Below are 19,044 nucleotides of genomic sequence, written 5' to 3' on the forward strand. Positions count from 1 at the left end.
AACATTAACCACGGCGTACAAGCCTTTTCAGGCACATCAAAGTAGCCTGTCCCAGCATGCAGGGTAGTTGATGAGGGAGCATGTGAATGAGTGGCAGCCAGTGAGTGAGTGGGTTGTCTGTATTTTCCACATCCTTCCTAGGATGGCACCAGTGGATCCGTTATGTGTTTCCTGCAGAGGGTAGGCCGGATGCACTGGTGGCCCTTCAAGGACGAGTCCTTGAGCTCTTTTAGTCCCGTCCCCCCCCAGGAGCAAAGCTGCACTATACAGCTTTCATCTCACTCCCCAGAGTTGCCACCGTCAACATATCTTAATTTGTGGCTGGTTTGTTTTTGAATGGTCAGATGTCTGTTTTGACATCCGTGATTAGCAGTTCTATTTGCTGGCAATCAGCTCTATTGTATTTGTAATTGAACATTGGAACTTCCCACAGCATGCTAGACCGGCCACAGGTTGAAGTCTGTTTTTATTTCTCGGAGGGAAGTGTGCAATAACCCTTTTTTAATTACATCCAGTCAATCACAACATTGATTTTCTGGGCCAGGCTAGTGGACTGCTGTAAATGAGAAGGGTAGTGGTGTGCCCACAAAAACACGACATGTTCCTTCTGCTCCATGTTGCTGCTCATTCATTGCTTTTAGCCTGACTTTTGTTACTCTTTGTGAAATCAATCACATAATAACTAATTTATAGGGATGACTTGTGTTCAGTTTATTCAACCAAAGCACAAACCCATTTAAATGAATAAATAGCATGGCCCATTAGGTGGGAAGGAAGATAAAATTACACTCATTCTGGAAACATAATTTGTTATGTTATAAGTTTCGCTCCATGTGAGTTTTGAGAACAAAAGGGTGGTGGTGGTGGTATCTGCTCAATTGATGAGATATGAATTGTAATCATGGTCATTTTTTCTGTCGAAAAATGGTTGCAGCTACACATGCAAGCACAAACGCACACATAGGCACATGCACACACACACACACACACACACACACCCACACCCACCCACCCACCCACCCACCCACCCACACACACACACACACACACACACACACACACACACACACACACACACACACACACACACACACACACACACACACACACATGTTGTTCAAGTACAGGGTTTGTGCATGTGTAGCCATGCTTTTACATTTAGAAGATGTGTTCACCAACACAATTGTCACACTACATTAAGCATGGCAATTCACAGAATATAAATGGTTTTATGTGTTCTAACTTGTAGCTCTGGAAAGATGAGATACTAGGAATCCTTTATTTTAAAATGATGAAACACCAGGCAGTAATTTGAGATGTTTGATGAAAGTCCTACTGCACATCTTCCACCATAGCATGTTCCATCACCATTGTATAAGATACCTTATCATCTGCTGGCCTCTGTAATAGTAAAATCCCCAAGTTAAATTGCTGTTATTTGCTGTGCTTTAGAACAGTATCGTGCTGTAGATAACCTTTTTAATGGATCAATAATACTCAATCGAATCAAAAAAATTACCCTTTGGATATTAAGACACATGCATTCTGGTTCCCAAAGCTCACCAGCTCAATGAAACAACTCAGTATAATATTGTGTAGGCTTAATTAAAACAACCCGATCAGGTGGCCATGATGTAAATGTAATCTTTAGACCAGGAAGAAAATTTGTCATGGATTATGGACCCCCCCCACTCCACACACACACACACACACACACACACACACACACACACACACACACACACACACACACACACACACACACACACACACACACACACACACACACACACACTTTAGTTGCTTGTTTTATGAACTAGAGGGGTGGGTGTGCGTGGTCCAGTCACGAGCAGGGGAAAGGGAAATCATTGTAAATCCCATTCACTGCCCTGTGCATCCAGGAAAACGCTTTTCTTTTTCTTACCATTCCGGAATTCGCACATCCTCTCTCCAGCAGCCGAGTGGGGGAACGCATCGTTCGCCCGGAGTTCACCTGAAGAGTGTTTTGCAGACGCGGACTATTTAAGCGACTTTCCACAGCGTTTCCCGCCTTTCTACAGTGGTTGACTACGCAAAGATTTAGGATTTAAAAAAGAATATTCCATAAAAAATAAATATTGGCTTACCACTGCCAACTGGAAACCTGGAAATGAAGACAGATGCGACGTTTTTCTGTCGAGTTTGGATTGTAATTGCGTGTGCCTCAGGTGAGCATGACTTCTTGAAAGTTTTGAAGAGAAAAAGTTTTGATTGCATGTCAAAGTAGAGGAGGACGAGCTGTTCTGCTCATCAGACACTGTCCTTCGATACTCAAGTGGAACATCTCATGTTCGCTGTTCATCAAAACATTCCACAGGCGTCTCTTGCATTATCAAAAAGATCCGTTAATTTATTAACATGTAAAACTGTAAATATCCATCTGAATTACAAATGATTGAATTGTGACCGAGTCAATGCCGATGTAATATATTCAGGCTATTGCCTATATTTTAATATAGGGTATGTTATATAAAAAACTTTGTGTTAAAATAATTTCCCGAATGTTAGCTAGTTAAACATGTGTCAAATGTGATGGTGAGTTGGCAGAGAAAGTGTTATAGTTTATGATTTGCAACTTTTTTATTAGGTAATTCCTTAGGTTAGGGAGTGACATTAAAGACGGAGCGTTGAACTGCAATATATTAAGACCTCTTAACACCTTTAATGTTGACCTCGTGAACTTGGCGGCGACCTCCCTTACTATTGATTAAGTAGGTCCACAGGTGATATGGAACAAATACATGTATTTGTCGACATACCCCTAAGTTTGCAGTTTTGACTTGAGGCTGAACTCGAGGTTCGGAGTAGACCCTCCATTCAGAGTTACTGCTGAACAGCTGGGGCTCTTTTTTGGAGGAAGAGATACCATATGGCCACCCAGGGTGCTGATTGGCTGTTGCTCTATTCAGGCTATGACTCACACTCGATGTGTGTCACCTCGGCAGGATACGGGACATGTATCAACATTTATTCTCGATTTCTGATTTAGTATTGCTATAATATTAAGATACTATCAATGAAGGCATACATTATTGTATCCTAGTGTGCTTGCATGCTATTATTCTCCCACTTTTTATTAACTTCATTACTTCTTACTTAATTCTCCATTCACATATTAGTGTATAGAATCTACAAAGCGACGCCAAGAGAGTAATTGTCCCACGTCACAGTTCCTTAACCAGTTCCTCCTCTTCCTCCTCCTCCTCTTTCTCCACCGCCGCCTCCTCCTCATCCTCATTTAAATCATGACCATCATCATTACTTAATACATGTAGTAGGATGGATCAGAGAGGAGGCCTGTCCTCATAGGAAAAGCGCTGGGATTGATGGTGTTTGCTGTTCAACTGAAGCAAATCTATTCAGTTGTGATATAAAAGAAGGCTACCAAGGTGGTCGCTGAAAAAAGCAATAAATATGAGTTTATTTCCTGCAATGATAAGATTAAGGCCTGTGGGGGCCGGAGGATGAGGTAGTTTGTGTGTGTGGGGGTTATTCACTCTCGATACAATACTTTTCCACCTCGGTCGTTGCAGGGTCAGCAGTGCCATGTTTCAGTCTCGAGTCTCAGACTGAAACAGACCATTTCACCTCCTTCTTCTTCCTCCTCTTCCTGACGAGAGGGCAGAAAAAAATGAAACTAAACATTTTGGGGACATTGGTGTAGTGAAAAGGATCTGGTGCTCGGTGCCTCCAGGTTACTGAGATCTAAAGCTTTGATGACTCACCGATCATCCCTGGATGTGCTCCCTCTTGGCTGTCATATGACTGACCATATAAACTGATTAGCCAAAAACAAAACAGCAGTTTCAGACAGAGCAGAGGCCGAGCTCTGAATCCAAATGAGAGCGATGATGTGTGTCTCCCCCCACCCCCCTGCCCCCACCGATGGCTCAATGTTGTTAGTACTGTTAGTGGTCAGCGTGTGTGTGTGTGTGTGTGTGTGTGTGTGTGTGTGTGTGTGTTTTCTGTGTGCATACCTCTGCTTGATCAGATTATCCCCCCCCCCCGAAAAACCAATCTGAAAGTGTGTTATTGTAGTCACCTACTGTCTGTTGGGTGGGGTGGCTCCAGCCAACAGCGCGCCTCCAATCTCGCGGCTGTGATCCTCGGGTTTCAACCGCATAAGGGGGATCCTCGCTGGGATTGGGGGGGATCCGTGCCCTTGGATATTAGCTGGCGAGGGAGTGGAGAGTGTGGTGGTGGTGGTGTTACGGGTGTAACCACACGTAGAAAGAGTGGAATGCCGTCGGTACCGGGTGGGGGGAAAGTCGGATGAATAAATATGCCAACAGCGGCGGCTCTGTCATCGTGCGGGACATATGGGAGCACGTTGTAGCGGCCAGCTGTTGTGCGGGAACCGTGTTGTCATCACGTATGGCTTTCAGGCGTTTGGTCAATCTATACACCAGCACCCATGCGTTGTGTGCGCGGAGGGATTATCTCTCTCAACGGCAGGAATCCATAGCCAGGGCCAACTTACTGTCTAGTGAGTGTCAGACATTTAATGCAAACCACCTGTGTTTATTTATTTATTTCGTTTTTTTTTTCTTTCTTCCATCCCCTTGACCCCTCAATGTGTTGCGAGGCTATTATTTACATAAGTACATCGTTATTTTACGCTGTATTTACTGGATTCTACTGTACTGGCTTTAGGAAGGGCTGTTCTTTTCCCATGGTATCATATCAGGGGGGCCACGCTGAGGCACGGTATATTCTCTTGTGGTGTGAGAGAAATGTATGTTTCTTTTGACTCGCAATGCAGTGAGCGTCTTCCCTGAGCCACGTTCCCATAACATAAGATGCCTCTAGGCTGCGTGCCTTCCATACTAAATTGAAGAACAATAAACAGGCCTCACCTTAAGGCAGGCATAGCCACTTTCCTCGGATTATGTTGGCATTACCAATCTCTTTATCATCTCTTCTTAGTCATTTCTCAAACAGCAAGCAGTGGTATTGATTTTTGGTGTTAGTCACAGAGAAAAGACATCCAGTGATCAGCTACTACTTTGTGGTTGGAGTCCTTGAAATCGGAATGCATCAACACAACAGAAAACAAGCATTTTCTTTGAAGTATGTAGTAAAGTAACAGTTTTTCCTATGGGAGTTTTATTGCGTCAGCTGTAATTGCATCACTAATGGATTAAAGTTCTCTTTTGGACTCCCACGTATTCTGTGGTTAAACTGGAACATGGCTGAGAAACTCCCAAATGCATGGCAATCACCTCCTCACTCCACCCAAAGTGAAGGAGTTGAAGTGGGAAGAACGCAGTGTACTCCGACGTGCCCTTTTCACAGCAGCCATTTTGACATTTCATAGCAGTGTAAACACAGGTGTAATTGATTGATCATTAATTCCGATCCCAATGTCAGGGCCGTAATAAATAACACCTGTATCTACCCTGCAATAACACGTGAAAATTGGCTGCTGTTTAAGGGGCCCATTTCAACACACGAGGAACCCTTCCACTATCAGCCTATCCAGAATTAATTGCATGCGGTGCCACACCTGCAAAGGCCTCAGCGCGAGGGCAAAATCTCCCCTTCCCCAGCATCGACGGGATGTTACACCAGCGTTTGTGTTTTCTTAGCAATGATGAGCCTCATTTCTATCACTTCTGGTGTTAACAAGAAGCTTAGTGGCTATTACTATTGGGACTCTCCTCTGGGGCAGCACCGTCATCTGTTGCATCAGCAGCTGCGTGATTGCTTATTGAATGAGTGTTGGTTTTTAACGGAGCACCAATATCAATCCTACGCTATGATCCACCCGGGTTCATGGGAACGAGAACATATTGGCGCGGCCTAATGGAAATGTGCTGCGCTCTCCCGAGGCCTTCAACCTCCATTTGGAGCGAACTGCTAAAAACTTGCACCGTTGACCTTGTCTCCAGCGCTGCCATGTTCACCCAGGTTCACAAAGGATGTCTGAGGCAGCCGCCACCATAGCAACAGGGTCGTTACCCTGCACCCATAAGATCACATGCAGCGTGTTCTGATGTTTGCAGCAAAGGCTCAACCTTTTTGCAATCAAAATCACCCCATCTTCTCAACATTGGTTATCAATCAGTGAGAAGAAAACCAAATCATACCATTGATAGTCAATACAGCAGTGCCTGCAGCTATCCAGTTATATTCCATCAAGTATTAACCACCCCCCCCCCCCCACAACTAGGGGGAAACAAATATCACCTAAGTCATAAAAAAGTGATGACTGGTGAAAATAGCCGGTCACAGAGGAAGAGCCCGCACTGTCCGGTGTGCCTGAGAGGCAGGTATTGGAAGATTGAGTCGGATAGGAAACGCGCCCCAGATGGCCGTGCGCCATGCATCCTTATGTTGCAAAGCCCTGTTCTGACAGGAAGTAGGAAAAAGGCCTGAGTCCTAATAACGCAGAGTGCAGGGACGCACTGAATGTCATCTTACTCCGTAGTAACAATGAGATCAAAAAGCGTGCGTGCCAGGCTGTCTGTTGCCTGACACAGGCATTGGCCTTGTGTCCAATTGACTGAGGAAATAGATTGTGAGTTATTGTTGTTTTTTTCCATTCCATTTCTTTCAGAGGAGTGCGGGGGATTTGTGTGTGTGTGTGTGTGTGTGTGTGTGTCTGTGTGGGGGAGATGGATGGTAGCAGTGAGAGAGAGTGTAAGTAGAGAGAGCGAGAGAGAGAGAGAGAGAGAGAGAGAGAGGGAGAGAGGTTGAGGAAGAGGTAGGAGAGGAGAGCCCTGGGGCTGGTTGACTCCACATCCCAGAGACCAGGTCTGCTCCGTGGCCTGGCTGCCCTCCTGGCTGCCCCCCCCTCTCCTGCCGGACACGGCAGGCTATTTCAGAGGCCGGCGGCCCTGGCCTTTACACACACTCACACGGGGACACTGAAACAACTGCAGGCTTGTTTTTGTCACCTACGCTTGGAGTTAGAGAAAGGTCCCCGCTTACAACTCAAAGTGTTGTTTTTTTTAAGTCCAATTCAGCCCAATTTGCATATAATTTCTAAACAATTATGCAGCATTAAATGTAACCGTTGGAGGTGTTCATTTTGTCTTCTGTACGTTCCTGGATTTTGGCGTAATTTGGGTATTTTAGTTAACTGTATAAAAATACCATAACATTTGGAATATGTTAAGTTATGGCAACCTTCTAATCTTCTCATCCTTTTTATCAAGGGTAATGTCCACTTTTCATTTTTCAACATTAATACAACTCCCACAGTCTCCAGAATTAGGTTTATTTTGTTTTGTTTATACTCTGATCCTCTTTTCCTGTTCATGACACGTGACCCATCACAGACAAAACTATAGAGGTGCAAGGAAACGCACTCAGAGCAACATGTCCTGCCCTGTCCATGAAAAAGGGAAGCAGGAGAAACAAGGACATGATGGAGAAAAACAGGAAGTTCAGCAGCAATAAAAGACAAGACGTTTTCATTCTGTTCTATAGCGGGGGCTTAGCCTAATTGTTTTGCTCACACTTACCTTTGATGCCGGTGTTTCACACACATGGGTGAGGGTGGGCTGGCTTCACATTGAGATTAGTATGCCTCATGGCAGCCAGAACGGTTTTAACATACGGCCACAAGTCTGCACTCAGCAGGTGTTCTCCTTAGTGTCTTTGATGAATGCCTCTATTCTATAACCCCTAAATTGTCAACTGGTATGAGCCATTGAAGAGACAAAGTAGAATAATTAAGCGACTTTACATTCACATTCATTAACTCAGAGAGCTACGGCTCTGTGAGTTATACGGAGAGCAGCACAGCATTTATTTACATCAATAATAGGAGGAAACAAACACGTAAGTAGCCGTTCAATCCTCTGAGGCATTCGATGCATCATCCACCGCAGCAGTAGAAAGAAACACAGTACTTCACAATCAGTACAATCAGGGCCTTTCCCAGCGTTGTCGCCGTTGTGCGCATAGATTTTCCAGATGCACAATTGTATTTTTTTTTTGTGCAACTAAGCTTCAGGTTACCCTAGCGTGAACATTGACGGGCTCTCATCGACACAAAGGACATGTCTTTCAAATCGCTCAGCCATGTTTGTTGCCAAGCTGCAGTATATAAGGTATAAGTGGTGTCAATAGGCCCGAGTGCTCTTGGAAAGGACTTTCTCTGGCTCTCTGAGTATGTATACATCTGGCCCTTCCATCATGACAGAAGCATGCCGTCCACAGCCTGCATAAACACCAGCTGTGTGCTACAGTAGTGTGTGTCTTTGTGTGTGTGTGCGTGTGTGTGTGCGTGCGTGCACGTGCCGGCGTGCGTGTGTGGGTGTGCGTTTGTGTCTTGAGCGACCATATTTACATTTGTTGACTCATTGGTACTCCAGTGTCACACAACGCTGAGAAATGTTTTCCCTCCCCGCACGTCCTTCAGTACAGTGATTCAAATTCACACCCTAATTCACACTGCCTGTTTCTTCCCTCCCCTCCCCCCCCTTCTTTTCTTTGGTTTCTTTATTGCTCTTTTAAACAAACATTAACATCAGAAAAGTTGTTTTAGGCGACTAAAAGCGTGATGTTTGCTTTAATAAGCCAGATGGGGCCGGGACAGAAGACAAAAGACAATACTCCCTTCACCGAAATCTCTACTCACAACAACAGAGATCAGAGTCCTCCCGCTGAAGGCATGCAGACGTGTGTGTACATACACACAGGGACAGTACCGGTGGGAGGTCCCCCCGTAACGCCAAGGCAATCAGTTTCCCTTTTAACCATAGCAAATAATTGTGCCCTTTCAGTGCCTTGCTGAATGGTAACCACCCGAAGAGCCCACGTCACAGCGTGTTACTGACAGTGTATTGTTTTTATACCGGGAACTCAAACTCCTAAGCCCCAAAAAAACGCAGAACAATCTAGCGTGTGTGTGGAAATTCACCTCTGTCACACTCACAAGCCAGGCTTTTTGATGCATGTTGTGTTGTTTGTTCCAAACCACAACCAGTGCTTTTCAATTGCCGATAAGCCCTTTAAAAAGCCCACTTCAGTAGTTTATATCAGTCTGAAGGAGCCATGTCCTCACCATGTAAACATCCATTTGTCATTCCCCGGACCCTGAGTCATTAGAGTGTGAAGGAGAGTGAAGGGAGTGCATCACCGCAATAACTTGTGTGTGTTTTATCACTTCTATAACACGCGGAATGCTGCCTCTTCTGGGTCTAAGAAAATCAAGTGTCAGTGTTATCTCTTCAGCACCAAGCGGAATGCATGGGAAAGAGGGGGTAGCCGGATCTGACTCTTTTTCTGGCACTCTGCCCTTTTCCACATTTGTTAAAGGTAGTCGTTAGCCATTCATTTTCTGAGCGAATTTTTCGTTTTCTTTTTTTTACGCTCGAGCAATCAAGCGACAACAACTGAAACGGGGCGGACGTGCACTCGGTTGTAATTGGAAGGTTGTGATTCTGTGTTCAGGGCGCGCCCAGAGATAGCAGCGAGGTAATGTTCTAGACGCAGAGGGATATTACTCTCAATGATAGCCACCGAAAATATTGGAAACTCACATCGGAAGCGTTTCACTGAACCCGTGTTTTTGAAGTACCCCTCATTCGTTGCTTCTTCATCTGGCACGGTTTTTGCATGGCGGCGTGCGCATGCGACACTCTGCACCACTACGTGTTGGCCGGAGTTATTTAACGGCTTGTTTGTTTGTATAATAAAGCAAACGCAAAGTGCTCCCCAGGGCGGCCCTGTGACATCCGTATCAATGCAAAACAATCGCTCATAGAGCACGTTCATGGCACTTCAACGACGGCGCACTGTATCACATCAACACTTTACAAAGAGTCCCTGTGTTCTGGCGCGGGATCAGGAGGTCCCCTTGAGTCGTACCTTTAATTACTTTCGGCAGATTGGCAAGCAATTACTAATGTGCTGCATATCTTCTTGAGGCAACTCGAACCACGTTCGAGATTGAACGTTGAGCATTCACATGCACACGGATTTCTTCTCTTGGCCGCTCCTAGCATGGGTCCCCGCGGTCGTGTAAAGGGGTGCATGTAGTATACATGCATATGGAAGATATTGACCTGATCTGGAATCTGTGAGCTAAATCACTGTGACACACACACATACACACTCCCTCGGGACCTGCAGAGGGAAGGAGACGGGAGTGGATGGGGGGGAATTACAGTTCCTGATGTGCTATTGGCTACAAACGGCTGTCAGTGGGATGTTGCACACACTCTCACCCCCTGCACCTTTGCACATCCCGTAAAATACAAGTCTGGATGGCGTTGCGTTCAGCAATTTGTATTGGCCGACGTCCATATCTGCTGCCTTGGTACATCCACATTTACGTGCTACATGAACATTTATGTAGGATAGTAAATCAGATGCATTAAAGCACTAAACTCACCCAGGCAATGGACTGTGTCAGGAGTTGTCAGGAGAATGTGTGTGTGCATATAAATAGATACATTTATATATATAAATGTGTATATAATCAAAAATGACAGATCTGTTGCAGCACCAATGATCCATGAGTCTTCGTAGAGCCTCTGGTCTTAGCGTGGGTGCGTGGTGTGCGTACAGGCCTGCTGGCATGTTGTACTTAACAACCGGACGGGAGACCTGACACCATAAATCACGTCGGTTTCCACATCGTCGATACAGAGGAACGTCGAGCGACAAGATTAGCCGTTTAGAGACGCTTCGCGCAGGTTAGCCATCATATCTCCCCCTGAGATCTAATCAGCCGTGACATTTAAATAAGATTTTCCAATTTGTCAGGGAGCAGGTGTTCTCTTCACTGCACCGCCACCACCGGTTCAGCGCTTGTAATTAGACCACACTGTTCGACGGCCCCTGCGCGTGGATCACGTTCGTGCATACCTGATGGTTTTGAAGATTAGGCCTATCACAGACGTCTTGCATATGTATATAAAAAGTATCAGAGTCATATTTGAATTATAAGATATTTAAATTCAATTTAATATTTGTTATTATATCATTTATATTAGCATTAGTTTCCCTTACATAATGTATGGGAAACTAATATAATGCTGATGTATGGTATCTATTACCAGCTTGTATTTCTGACTGCTGTTTGATTTCAATTAGATCTATTACAACAAACATAACCATAAGCACAGAGTACATTACAGAATTGATGTCGTGGTACGCAGTTTAGTGGCTATGGTTAGGCTAGAGACCAAGTATTCTGTTTTGTTTAAGGCTCCATTACAGTAATGTACGGAAATGAATTACTAAAACTAGAAACTCAATATTGAAGGAGGTTTTTAATATCACTATTGACTTTTTAAACAGAAATATGCTGATATGCTGCCCAGTATGGTCCAGTGGTATAAAGGACTAAATATGAAATTATGAAGCATATGATCCACTACAAATCTTTTTATAAGCACCTACATGATGAGTATTGTGCTGAATGTTAATGTATGTCCTTTGACATTCAGGGATTGAACATCATAAATAAATAGATAACAAAAACTTTATTTTGTCTCACATTAGAAATGCAGTGGCAGTTACCAACACATCAATGTCTCCCCATGTACAATGCCCTGTCTGGATATTTCTCTCACTCTATATTCATGCGCAGCCTTGCTTTGGGACCAAGGTAATCTGTCTGTATCTGTATATTGCATACTAGGCGGGGTAAGCTCTCCCAATGTCTTGGAAGTGCTCCATTGAATGTTCAAGAGTTCAAGGGTTAGTTGGTCACATACAGACAAATGAAATGCAGTGACATGAAAAGTAAGTAGCAATACCTACCGCACAAAGAGGCCTTGGCTCTGGTTCTGAATGCACAGGTCAGGTTGTAATATTAGGCTTGCCACCACAGAGCGAGAAGGGAAGTGAGGGGAGAGCAGGGGATAAACAGGAGCTCTCAGGGGCCTGACAGTAGACAACACTGTGAGGAAGAACCCAAAATAGAGACGTTATGAGGACCTCTGACAAAGGACTTCCCGACCCTCGGTCCCTCTTATCCATATTTTCCTTCTGGGCCAGGTTGTGAAGGGTGATGGGTTTACCCGGATGGCACGAAGATGTCTCTGGGCACCGCTCACACACACACACACACACACACACACACACACAGACACACACGTTATAGTGGAGAGTAGCAGTACGGTAGCAGTATTTACAGTATGTTACAGTAAGATTTACAGTACGTTATATCTACTGTACTTTTCTATAAAACAGAAAAGGCCTTTCTGCAGGATGAGGGGTTGAAGAGCTCCTCAAAGCCAGGATCTATCCCAGCTTACCCTGCCATGCAGGGTGCCAAGCTGGGAAATTTTGGTAGGCATCCAACCACCATCCATCATCTTCCACCCTCACCGTCAGCACTCGTCCTACCCCAGCAGTTTGATTGGTTTTTGTACCGTGTTATAGTTTCATTATGATTTATTTTGTTTTTGTTGCTTGGGTTCAAATCATCATCATGTCAGCGTCAGAGAGCCCCCGGGTTTCAGAGGATAGATGGTTCACCTTGAGGGTTTCTATGGTCTGGCCTGGAATACATCTGAATAAGGATCCATATACTCATCCTCGGTTGGATGTTATCTGGAACCACGACGAACAGCGAGCGCTGAGTAGTGAATGAAGGGGTGAGAGGTTTTATGAGGCACATAAATCACAGGGCTGACGCACAGCATTCAAAGGATAACAGCGAGACACACAGCGAGCATCAAGCGCACGGCAATAAATTACATCAGCCCAAGCGTGTCCGATGCCATGCTGACGCCAACGTTAAACAATCGCTGCTCCGTTTCACGTTAAACTGAAAAAAATGACGAGGTTCTGTTCGCAGGAGAATCTGCGGATAGAGGGAGACAAAAGAGGTCACTTTTTGTTTTAATGTTGACTCAAAGAGGATAATATTTAGACAGGAGCGTCCGTGCTTTATTGTGCTCCCTGGGTAGCTGGATGTCTCAGGGGAATTTGTGGGCTTGTTTGTGTGTGTGTGTGTGTGTGTGTGTGTGAAGCTTTACAGAGACCAAAAGTTCTGAATGGCATGGGGTCATTCAGGACAGACCATTTTGAAATCATAACCATCTTTGTAAATGGCTGCCATCTTGAAGTCTTCTGCTTCGGAGAGCATGAGATATTTTTGTAATATTATGAACATATTTAGTAAATATACACGTTACATTATCAAATTATATATATATATAATATATATTATATATATCCATCTATTCGTGGTAGATGGTTCCTACATGCTCGTATCTGTGGGTGGAGGAGAGATGGTCACATAAAATCAAGCAAAATGGTTTGTGATTATAAAACAAATAGAACTGGTACACAATACTAGACTAGATCTTTTCTTGACAATAGGTAGTGAGAAAAGGTCTGAATTTCCATCCTGTGCTCCAACGCCTCCAACTTCCATCCGACACGGTGCATTCCCCGCATCAGTCATCGGCATCACATACACAGAGGTTTAGGTCATTAATGCTTATTGTTTGCCTTCGCTGCAGAACTCCGTCTTCTCTCTCTGAGGCTGGGGGCAGCCGACAGGGCTCGTCTCAAAGCAGCCCACCGCCCCCCCCCCCCCCCCACAACCCCAGTGCTGTGGCTGTATTTGTCTCCCTCCATGACAACTTCCAGGTGGAGCATAAGTCACGGCGACACTTTAATGCGTGATGGAGCGTAGGTGTGGAGCACGGGGGAGGGGAGGTTGGGGGGGGAGGGGAGGTTGGGGGGGAGGGGAGGTGTGTGTGGGGGGGGGGGCTCAGCTCAAAGCACCCCGAGGGCGAGCGTGGGACGAGAACCACATTCTCCCCACCAACACATTAACCAAACACCAGTCAGTCAATGGACTGTTGTGTATGTTGCGTCTTTCATTTGATGACCCACAGGGGTGGGGTGGTGCTGGTCGGGGGGGGGGTAAGGGAAGAGAGGACAGAGAGGGGGAGATGTGGACAGAGAGGGGGAGATGTGTGAAATCGTTTTCCCTGGTTATGTCAGAGCGGGGGAGGAGAGCGTAGGTAGAGATGGATCGCGGTGTCTCGTGACACAGAGTGCGCTGGCGTTGCCTTCACCCTGGGAGTCCTCAGGCTTGGGTGCCTTCGGGGGCTCTTTTGTGCTGTGGGTGCCTTGGTGCTGTGGGTGCCTCTGTGGTGCGGGTGCCCCTGCGTGTTAGGGCCTTGCAGCGCGTAAACATAATGAACACCATGTTATCTGAGCTGCCGTCTTCTTGCGTTACAGGCTCCTGGTGTGTTTGGAGGGGGGCGGGGGGGTTGACAGCCCGCGAGCACTGTTATCAAAGCTGGTGGGTGCTGGCTGACCTTTAATGTGCTTTTGGGGAAACATAAATCTAATGCAGTTTGCTGGCTCTCGCTCGCTCCCTCAGGTCTGGTGATTGGCTTTTCTATGACGCCGCCTGCCCTCGACAACGGCAGCGAAGACCTGGTGATTCCAGTCCACAAAACACTGACCATTACATGCAGGCAAGTCCATTAGTGTGTGTGCGTGTGTGTGTGTGTGTGCATGTGCTGTATGTCTGTGTTGTACTGATGGGATTCTTATTTTCTGCTTGAGAGTTTTGAATAGAGAATGCTGCATTAAAGTAAAGTAAGCATATTTCTTGTTGAGAAAAACACTTTTATTTTGGAGGTCACTCTCTTTTCCTCGATGGCTTAGCCACAGCAGATCAGAGGAAGGAGTCCTCAGTATAATCTTCCCTCGCACATCCCAATGCAGGGCATAGGCTAGACCAGAGAGCCTAGGAGGTAGTCGAAGTGTTGGTCTGTGGAAGAGGACATTTGTTTTATGCAGGGCAGAGGAAGCAGAGAGGGATAGTACTGTCTGAATCTCTGGCACATCATGGAATGCTGCCATATTGCATGCCCAAAGAGTTTTCTTCCAATGGTGGGAAGTTTGGCTTCTATTCAAGATGCTTGCATAATTGTCTCCATACAGCACTCCTGAGATTCTCCTATTTTAGAAAAAAATAATTGTTGACTGTATATTAAATGTAACAGATAGCCACTATTCATTTAGAGTCATACCATAGCCAAGAGTACATTAATGGTCCGTACGATTTTGGAACAGTATTGTTCAGTCATTTCATATTAACACTGTCTGCCAATATGGACATTTGCAGTCGACGGAGGCTGGTGAAAGCCGAGCTATTCTTTTTTTCGGGGAGCCATAATGATGTACTCAATCTCATTCATAATGCCCCTGGTATAATGCAGCATGTCATAAGTGAATTTATTCGACAAAGGACACAAAATGAACAAACGCACGCACGCACGCATGCACACAAATGCACATACGCACACGAAAACACACACGCACACACACACACGCACGCACGCACGCATGCACACACACACACACACACACACACACACAAATTCACTCACACATACACCACGACCACACTATCCACTATGCAGCTATTGAGTAATGCTCAACTCCTAGTAAAAAGAATAGACACACAAGAGTCGGGAGAATGGAAATAAAGAGACTCAGACAAGCACACACATACACACTCACATACATGAACGCACACACACACACACACACACACACACACATACACACACAAATTCACGCACACGTACACCACGACCACACTATCCACTATGCAGCTATTGAGTAATGCTCAACTCCTAGTAAAAAGAATAGACTTTTAATGTTATGAAGTGACCTTGTCTAATTGAATGTAGTTAATGAATTCCCCCTTCCCTAATGTGTCCATTAGGTGGGAAAAAAACAAGATTAATTTAAGAATCAGGATTCGACTAGAATTTTTTCCCTTTTGAGATCAGTTTATATAACTTTTTCAAACATTACAACAATCTTATACACACTTTAGAATAGATCCTGAAATCAGCATCCCTATAGCCTGGCAAGTCAGACCCACATCAAGGTGTTGGTCTGTGATGTCCCCTGATGTCAAGATGTCCCTTGGCTGCAAATTTAATTTGCTGCCGCTAGGGGCGTCTAGATTTCTGGTTGGCCTGGGCAATATGGCTGAAAGATGTATCACAATATAACTTGATCATATTGATCGATATCGATAACTATTGATAATTTGAATGACCTAAAAAGACTAGGAATTTCCATGCTGGATTTACACTTCTGTTTAACACTTAATATGACCTTCCACTCTTCTTCATTGAGAAATGTCGATACAACAATGAAAAACACTCAAATATTGTAAATAAGTATGGAACCGTGTTTGTCTAACACCCAGCTGCTAGATTCGGTGGTCCAGTCTCTTATCGATATATATTGAACATGTTTTATATTGATTGATATTGATATTTATATTGATCAAAAGTCTATCACAATATGATAATTTATTGATTTATTGCCCAGGCCTAATTTTTTATCAGGCATCGTCTTGAATCGAGAATAGATTTTGAATCAAATCATGACCCTGACCCTAACCCAATTTTCCAAATTGAATCAAATGGTACCAAGACAATCACATGCCAAGCATCCATCCACAGACACAGTACATTCTCCCCAATGATAAAAAAAAACTTTTCCTTTAGCCCTCCACCATCTACCGGCATTAGCTCAGGAGGTAGAGCGGGTTGGCTGGTAACCGCAAGGTTACCAGCCTTGGTTCGGCCTTGGTTCGATCCCCCTTGGTTCAGCCTTGGTTCGGCACCTCCTAGCTGAGTGTCGTGGTGTCCCTGAGCAAGACGCCTCTCCCTAATTGCTCCTGACGCGCCGGCTGTCGCCCTGCGTGGTTGACTCCGCCGTCGGTGTGTGAATGTGCTCATGAATGGGTGAATGTCAGTCAACACTGTAAAGCGCTTTGGATAAAAGCGCTCTATAAATGAGGACCATTTACCCCTGACCCCTGACCTCTGACCGCTGCCCCCCCCAGAGGCCAGCGTACCCTGGCGTGGGCGTGGCCTGACGCCACCCTGCCGGGGAGGGAGCTGCTGCAGGAGCGGCAGGCCCCGCCCCGCCCCACCGACGCCCCGGGCCAGCGCTACGCCCTGGTGAGGGAGTGCGGCGGGTTGCCGGGGAAACCGTACTGCAAGACGCTGTCGCTGAGCGACCCGTGGGCGTCGGACACGGGCACCTACCGCTGCCACTACCGGGACGTCCTGCCGCTGATCGACGGCACCACCGCCGCCAGCGCCTACGTCTTCGTCACGGGTATGAGAAACAACATCATCACACACACACACACGCATGCATGCAGGCACACACGCGCACGCGCGCGCACGCACGCACAAACGCACATACACACACACAAATGTAGACTCACACACATACACACACACACACACACACAAATGTAGACTCACACACACACACACACACACACACACACACACACACACACACACATGTAGGCTCACACACACACACACACACACACACACACACACACACCTGTCTGCTCTCGCACACACACACTCATGCAAACATACACACACACACACACGCGTATGGAGGCTCACGCACAAACACACACAAACCCATGCAAACACACGCATGCACATCCATACATAAACACACAAATGTTGTTGCCAGTATGTCTTCAGGAGAAAAACACGTCATGGGCCTATATGGACACGCACGCACACACATGCGCATACCTATACATACGGACACACATACACACGCACAAGGGCTTGTGTATACCCACATAGTCACACACACAGTCCCATGCATGCATGCATGTTCTCACAAACCCGTCAGCGACGTCAGCACATGTCTCTGGCCCGGCTGACATACAGACTGATGAACAATAGCATGAGAGCATGATCATGGGAAGATACTGGCAGCAAAACTACCAAGCATACGTTCAATGAGACAATGGCTGTACATCATTCACGTCGTGGGTAGTAACAACAAATTCAACAAAGGTGAGGCAGATCATCGTGGAGAGTTTAGGATTGGCCAGAGCTGAAGTCAGCCATGGCGGGAGAGACCGAGGTAATTTGCAATACACTCTAGGTTAGGTCTGCAAGGTTGCAAGCAAGGCTGCAAGACAGTTAAAGGAATCTACACAACAAAGAACCCAGTCGATTGGCATGGCCTCTGTATCAGACTTTGTGGCAATGCAAACGCTAACTATCTTAAGACCTATCTTAAGACCTTTCACTTATGGCGCATTTCCACCGCAGGGTGCGGCTCGGTTCGGTCTGCAAAGGTGCGGCACGGGTCGCGTTTCCACCGCCAAAAGTGGGCGTGACCCGGACTGAGCCGTATTGAGGCGTACTCGTCTCACAGTACTACTCCGTTGAGGTACTGAGGTGCCTGAAATGGTCCCGGCAAGTTTGAGCTACACACGCCGTCCGTTGATTGGTTGACAGAATAACTTCCGTGCGACAGAGGGATAATAACAAACAAACACAGTACCCGCAAGATATTTTCGGATATTACGGCGAAAGTTTGTTGAAGAGAATGTTGCACAAAAGTTTGCCGTCCTTCTTGGACATCCTACATTGTTGCTCTTTGTCCAGCTTAATCCCCGCCCTACCATAAGGGTACTGAATGAAACGCTAGCCGTAACTGAGCTGGGCTATACCGCACCCTCATTACTGAGCTGAGGCGTGCTGGGTCCGAAGCCTACCCGCCAGTGGAAATGTGCCAATAGTGAAAGGAAGGGAGGTATCCAAGGTCCAAGGAGATGTATAGAATTTCCTCTCACACACACACACACACAGACACATCCATGTTGTCAGTATGCATGTCTTTGTTAGTTGCACACACAGACAAGGAGACACACACACACACACACACATCCACCCCACACACACAAACACATTTTTTCTTGAGATAACCAAGAGCAATTATAGCACTTGCATATTGAGTTTACCAAAAGACAATAATCATTGTCTTTTGGTAAACTCAGAATGCAACAATCAAATAACCATTAAAGTGATGGTCTATGGAGTTGGATTTGTGCATTTTTGTTAAGTACTTTTTTTATTGCAAACAAAATAATTTTTCAGAAAGTAATAATTATGAGACAAACAACAAGGCTGAAAAGTTATAAGTGGCCAAAAGAATGTGTTTCAAACAAATATTACGTAATTGAGATCAAAACGATATGCATTCCAA

The 19,044-nt window shown here is 45.6% G+C and overlaps 1 protein-coding gene across 2 annotated transcripts in view; it reads left to right on the top strand.

Moving 5' to 3' along the window:
• Positions 1-1,988: 1,988 nt before the first annotated feature.
• flt4 (fms related receptor tyrosine kinase 4) overlaps positions 1,989-19,044 on the top strand; it is a 47,823-nt gene continuing 30,767 nt past the window's right edge. For both annotated transcript variants that reach the window (XM_084469768.1, XM_084469769.1), the window contains exons 1-3: positions 1,989-2,207; positions 14,351-14,447; positions 16,850-17,127. In XM_084469768.1, the coding sequence (XP_084325894.1) occupies positions 2,150-2,207; positions 14,351-14,447; positions 16,850-17,127 (433 nt within the window). In that variant the 5' untranslated portion in view covers positions 1,989-2,149. The remainder of the gene's footprint in view (positions 2,208-14,350; positions 14,448-16,849; positions 17,128-19,044) is intronic.

The sequence above is a fragment of the Micromesistius poutassou genome, assembly GCF_964030765.1.
Source record: "Micromesistius poutassou genome assembly, chromosome: 6".
Taxonomy (NCBI): Eukaryota; Metazoa; Chordata; class Actinopteri; order Gadiformes; family Gadidae; genus Micromesistius; species Micromesistius poutassou.